The sequence below is a fragment of the Lutra lutra genome, chromosome 1, assembly GCF_902655055.1.
Source record: "Lutra lutra chromosome 1, mLutLut1.2, whole genome shotgun sequence".
In the NCBI taxonomy this organism is placed as follows: Eukaryota; Metazoa; Chordata; class Mammalia; order Carnivora; family Mustelidae; genus Lutra; species Lutra lutra.
In genome coordinates this window covers 105260962-105267901 of record NC_062278.1, presented here as the reverse complement: position 1 = coordinate 105267901, position 6940 = coordinate 105260962, and the positions used below count along the sequence as shown (strand labels likewise).

Genomic DNA, 6940 nt, shown 5'->3' with positions numbered 1-6940 from the left:
CTTTCATGAGTACTTTATAGTTTTCTGAGTATAGATTCTTAGTCTCTTTGGTTAGGTTTATTCCTAGGTATCTTATAGTTTTGGGTGCAACTGTAAATGGGATGGACTCCTTAATTTCTCTTTCTTCTGTCTTGTTGTTGGTGTAGAGAAATGCAACTGATTTCTGTGCATTGATTTTATATCCTGACACTTTACTGAATTCCTGTACAAGTTCTAGCAGTTTTGGAGTGGAGTCTTTTGGGTTTTCCACATATAGTATCATATCATCTGCAAAGAGTGATAGTTTGACTTCTTTGCTGATTCGGATGCCTTTAATTTCCTTTTGTTGTCTGATTGCTGAGGCTAGGACTTCTAGTACTATGTTGAATAGCAGTGGTGATAACGGACATCCCTGCCGTGTTCCTGACCTTAGCGGAAAAGCTTTCAGTTTTTCTCCATTAAGAATGATGTTTGCGGTGGGTTTTTCATAGATGGCTTTGATAATATTGAGGTATGTGCCGTCTATCCCTACACTTTGAAGAGTTTTGATCAGGAAGGGATGCTGTACTTTGTCAAATGCTTTTTCAGCATCTATGGAGAGTATCATATGGTTCTTGTTCTTTCTTTTATTAATGTGTTGTATCACATTGATTGATTTGCGGATGTTGAACCAACCTTGCAGCCCTCATTCATATATTCTTATCTGGATAAAATGACAAGGCAGAAAAGCTCACCACAAAACAAAGAACAAGAGGCAGTACCAAAGGCTAGGGACCTAATCAAAAGAGACATTGGTAATGTGTCAGATCTAGAGTTCAGAATGACGATTCTCAAGGTGCTAGCTGGGCTTGAAAAAGGCATAGGAGATGCTAGAGAAACTCTGTCAGGAGAAATAAAAGCCCTTTCTGGAGAAATAAAAGAACTAAAATCTAACAAAGCTGAAGTCAAAAAAGCTATAATGAGGTGCAATAAAAAATGGAGGTTCTTACTGCTAGGATAAATGAGGCAGAATAGAGAATGAGTGATATAGAAGACCAAATGATGGAAAATAAAAAAGCTAAGCAAAAGAGAGACAAACAACTACTGGATCACAAGGGAAGAATTCAAGAGATAAGTGATACCACAAGATGAAACAATATTAGAATAACTGGGATTCCGGAAGAAGAAGAAAGGGGGGTGGCAGAAGGTATATTGGAGAGAATTATTGTAGAGAATTTCCCTAAAATGGCAAAGGGAACAAGCATCAAAATCCAGGAGGCACAGAGAATCCCTCTCAAAATCAATAAGATTTGGTCCACACCCCATCATCTAATAGTAAAACTTACAAGGCTTACTGACAAAGAGAAAATCCTGAAAGCAGCCCAGGACATGAAGTCTGTAATATACAAAGGTAAAAATACTACATTGGCAGCAGTCTTATCCACAGAGACCTGGCAGGCCAGAAAGAACTGGCATGATATAGTCAGAGCACTAAATGAGAAAAATATGCAGCCAAGAATACCATATCCAGTGAGGCTATCATTGAAAATAGAAGGAGAGAGTTACCGGAGGCGGCGGGGCAGCAACAGCGGTGAGCGGGTCCTCATGGCCTAGAAAAATCCTGCAAAAATGTCTCTGTACCCATCTCTTGAAGACCTGAAGGTAGACAAACTTATTCAGGCTCAAAATGCCTTTTCTGCAAACCCTGGCAACCCAGCAATTTTGTCTGAAGCTTCTGCTCCCATTTCTCAAGATGGAAATCTATACCCTAAATTGTATCCAGAGCTCTCCCAGTACATAGGCTTGAGTTTAAATGAAGAAGAAATCCATGCAAATATGGCTGTGGTCCCTGGAGCACCAGTTCAGGGGCAGTTGGTAGCAAGACCTTCCTGTATGAACTATATGGTGGCTCCTATAACTGGTAATGATGGTGGAACTCGTAGAGCAGAAATTAAGCAAGGGATTCGTGAAGTCACTTTGTGTAAGGATCAAGATGGAAAAATTGGGCTCAGGATTAAATCAATAGATAATGATATATTTGTTCAGCTGGTCCAGGCAAATTCTCTAGCCTCATTGGTTGGTCTGAGATTTGGGGACCAAGTACTCCAGATCAATGGGGAAAACTGTGCAGGCTGGAGCTTTGATAAAGCACACAAGGTGATCAAACAGGCTTTTGGAGAGATTACTATGACAGTTACCATGCACAAGGATAGTACTGGACATGTTGGCTTTATCTTTAAAAATGGAAAGAAAACATCCATAAGGAAAGATAGTCCTACAACCAGAAATGGTCTTCTCATAGAACATAACATCTGTGAAGACAACGGGCAGAATGTCATTGGGCTGAAGGATTCTCAAACTGCAGACATACTGTCAATATCTGAGACTGCAGTTACTATTAAAATCATGCCTGCTTTTATCTTTGAACATATTATTAAATGGATGGCACCAAGCACTATGAAAAGCCTGATGGACCACATCATTCCTGAGGTTTAAAAGTCATGGCACAATGGAAACTTCACTGAACTCCAGTTTATTTCTTGGGCAACTTAACTTTATATTACGCTTTCCAGAAGCCAGAAAGCATATGCTGCATGAAGACCTTTCTATCTTACATTATGGCTGGGAATCTTACTCTTTTGATTGGATATCTTGTTCACACTTCAAGATTGTTGTAGCCTTAAATTGGTTTTACAGATGTGAAACTTTGGACAAATTTGCTGATTTTCACAGAGTAGTTTTTCTACTGGATAAACCTGATGCTTTTACAAGCCATTATGATTACAATGACTGATACAGGCTTAGATCTGTGTTAGAACCAATCACCTTTATCTTACATGTCTAATAGTGCTGTTCATATTACTTTAGTTCTATGGTATAATTGTATTTTTAATGTGTAACCATAATACATGTAGAATGACTGCTTTTGATGGTTTTTTTAGTTCTCTGTGTGTGTGCATGCACACATGTGTGCATGTAAAACACCAATTAAGTATACTGGTTTCATTCCATGTAAGCATTATACAGTGTATGTAGGTTGCTAGAGATTGTGTTAATCATCATTTAATTATAACTAACTTTATTTAATATGCTTCAACTGTCGCCTTAACTGTGTTAAGCATCTAGAATAAAAGCCAAAATATAATTATTGCTGCCTTTCTGAAACTCAAAATGCAGTTCTGTGTTAAACTGAAATAAATGTACACTATCCCAGAACAATGTAATGATACACACTGAGCTATAGCATAGCTGCTTAGTTGCATTTGAGATTTTCTAGTCAATTGTGTAATGGAAATTTCTTTCTTCTAAAAGAAATTTCTGGTATTGCTTTCTGAGAAATGCCTCACTACATATTAAATGTAAAAATTCTTATACCAAATAGGATAAACTTTTGACTCCCTTTATTCATTTATAGATTAAGTGGAATAATACCTAATTTTGTCTTTAACATTCTGTAACCTCACTACTTTGGGATGGTCTTAGGATTTTTCCCAGATAATTTGTTCCATTTCCTGACCCCTCCCTACAAAATGGAAGTGACACTTTATCCTAATTTTTTTCTTTATGGTTTATGCCTATTTCGTCTTAATTAAATGTGTATGAATAAAGTAGAAAAAAAAAGAAAATAGAAGGAAAGATAAAAAGCTTCTAGGACAAACAAAAACTAAAAGAATTTGCAAACACCAAACCAGCCCTACAGGAAATATTGAAAGGGGTCCTCTAAGCAAAGAGAGAGCCTTAAAGTAGTAGACCAGAAAGGAACAGACACAATATACAGTAACAGTCACCTTATAGGCAATACAATGGCACTAAATTCATATCTCTCAATAGTTACCCTGAATATAAATGGGCTAAATGTCCCAATCAAAAGACACATGTAACAGAATGGATAAAAAAGCAAAACCCATCAATATGCTGTCTACAAGAAACTCATTTTAGACCCAAAGACACCTCCATATTTAAAGTGAGGGGGTGGAAAACAATTTACCATGCTAATGGACATCAAAAGAAAGATAGAGTGGCAATCCTTATTTCAGATAAATTAGATTTTAAGCCAAAGACTATAATAAGAGATGAGGAAGGACACTATATCATAATCAAAGGTTCTGTCCAATAAGATTAAATATTCATAGATATTTACCTATCTATGCACCTAACATGGGAGCAGCCAACTATATAAACCAATTAATAACAAAATCAAAGAAACACATCAACAATAATACAATAATAGTAGGGGACTTTAATATCCCCCCTCACTGAAATGGACAGATCACCAAGCAAATGATCAACGAGGAAATAAAGGCCTTAAATGACACACTGGACCAGATGGACATCACAGATATATTCAGAACTTTTCACCCCAAAGCAACAGAATACACATTCTTCTCTAGTGTACATGGAACATTCTCCAGAGTAGATCACATCCTGGGTCACAAATCAGGTCTCAACTGGTACTAAAAGATTGGGATCATTCCCTGCATATTTTCAGACCACAATGCTCTGAAGCTAGAACTCAATCACAAGAGGAAATTTGGAAAGAACCCAAATACATGAAGGCTAAAGAGCATCCTTCTAAAGAATGAATGGGTCAACCAGGAAATTAAAGAAGAATTGAAAAAATTCATGGAAACAAATGATAATGAAAACACAACGGTTCAGAATCTGTGGGACACTGAAAAGGCAGTCCTGAGAGGAAAATATATAGTGATACAATCCTCAAGAGACAAGAAATGTCTCAAGTACACAACCTAACCCTACACCTAAAGGAGCTGGATAAAGAACAGCAAAGAAAGCCTAACCCCAACCAAGAAGAGAAATCATAAAGATCAGAGCAGAAATCAATGAAATAGAAACCAAAAAAACAGTAGAACAAATCAACGAAACTAGGAGCTGGTTCTTTGAAAGAATTAATAAGATTGATAAACCCCTGGCCAGACTTATCAAAAAGAAAAGAGAAAGGACCCAAATTAGCAAAATCATGAATAAAAGAGGAGACATCACAACCAACACCAAAAAAATACAAACAATTATAAGAACATATCATAAGCAACTATATGCCAGCAGATTTGACAATCTGGAAGAAATGGGTGCATTCCTAGAGATGGATAAACTACCAAAACTGAACCACAAAGAAATAGAAAACCTAAAGAGACCAATAACCAATAAGGAAATTGAAGCAGTCATCAAAAATCTCCCAACAACCAAGAGCTCAGGGCCAGATGGCTTCCCAGGGGAATTCTACCAAGCATTTAAAGAAGAAATCATTCCTATTCTCCTGAAACTGTTCCAAAAAATAGAAATGGAAGGAAAACTTCCAAACTCATTTCATGAGGCCAGCATTACCTTGATCCCAAAACCAGACAAAGACCCTACCAAAAAGGAGAATTACAGACCAATATCCTTGATGAACACAGATGCAAAAATTCTCACCAAAAAACTAGCCAATAGGATCCAACAGTACATTAAAAGGATTATTCACCATGACCAAGTGGGATTTATTCCTGGGCTGAAAGGTTGGTTCAACATCTGCAAATCAATTAATGTGATACAATACATTAATAAAAGAAAGAACAAGAACCATATGATACTCTCAATAGATGCTGAAAAAGCATTTGACAAAGTACAGCATCCTTTCTTGATCAAAACTCTTCAAAGTGTAGGGATGGAGGGCACATGCCTCAATATCATCAAAGCCATCTATGAAAAAACCCACCGCAAATATCATTCTCAATGGAGAAAAACTGAGAGCTTTTCCGCTAAGGTCAGGAACACAGCAGGGATGTCCACTATCACCACTGCTATTCAACATTGTATAGAAGTCCTAGCCTCAGCAATCGGACAACAAAAAGAAGCTAAAGACATCCAAATGGGCAAAGAAGAAGTCAAACTCTCACTCTTTGCGGATGATATGATACTATATGTGGAAAACCCAAAAGACTCCACTCCAAAACTGTTAGAACTCATACAGGAATTCAGTAAAGTGTTAGGATATAAAATCAAGGCATGGAAATCGTTGCATTTCTATACACCAACAGCAACACAGAAGAAAAGAAATTAAGGAGTCAATCCCATTTACAAGTGCACCAAAAACCATAAGATACCTAGGAATAAACCTAACCAAGGAGACAAAGAATCTATACTCAGAAAACTATAAAGTACTCATGAAAGAAATTGAGGAAGACACAAAGAAATGGAAAAACATTCCATGCTCATGGATTGGAAGAAAGAAAGAAATATTGTGAAAATGGCTACCTAAAGCAACCTACACATTTAATGCAATCCTATCAAAATACCATCAATTTTTTTTCAAAGAAATGGAACAAATAATCCTAAAATTTACATGGAACCAGAAAAGACCTCAAATAGCGAGAGGAATGTTGAAAATGAAAGCCAAAGTTGGTGGCATCACAATTCCAGACTTCAAGCTCTATTACACAGCTATAATCATCATGACACTATGGTACTAGCACAAAAACAGATACATAGATCAATGGAACAGAACAGAAAGTCCAGAAATCGACACTCAACTCTATAGTCAACTAATCTTAGACCAAGCAAGAAAGAATGTCCAATGGAAAAAGACAGTCTCTTCAACAAATGGTGATGGGAAAATTGGACAGTCACATGCAAAAGAACTAAATCGAACCATTACCTTACACCATACATAAAAATGGACTCAAAATGGATGAAGGACCTCAATGTGAGACAGGAATCCATCAAAATCCTTGAGCAGATCACAGGTAGCAACCTCTTCGACCTCAGCCACAGCAACTTCTTCCTAGAAACATCACCAAAGGCAAGAGAAGCAAGGGCAAAAATGAACTATTAGGGCTTCATCAAGATCAAAATCTTTTGCACAGCAAAGGAAACAGTCAACAAAACCAAAAGACAACCGACAGAATGGGAGATATCAGATAAAGGGCTAGTATCCAAAATCCATAAAGAATTTATCAAACTCAACACCCAAAGAACAAATGATCCA

At 37.0% G+C, this 6940-nt stretch overlaps 1 protein-coding gene across 3 annotated transcripts; it reads left to right on the top strand.

Moving 5' to 3' along the window:
* Positions 1-1525: 1525 nt before the first annotated feature.
* LOC125100820 (syntenin-1-like) lies at positions 1526-2454 on the top strand. Of its 3 annotated transcripts, none has more exons than XM_047731280.1 (2): positions 1526-1765; positions 1838-2454. In XM_047731280.1, exons 1-2 carry the CDS (start codon positions 1588-1590, stop codon positions 2452-2454), a joined length of 795 nt encoding a protein of 264 aa, XP_047587236.1. In that variant the 5' UTR covers positions 1526-1587. The 3 variants fall into 3 exon arrangements, with proteins under 3 accessions (XP_047587236.1, XP_047587241.1, XP_047587227.1); XM_047731285.1 differs by having other exon boundaries at positions 1526-1833; positions 2005-2454; XM_047731271.1 differs by having other exon boundaries at positions 1526-2454.
* Positions 2455-6940: the final 4486 nt, after the last annotated feature.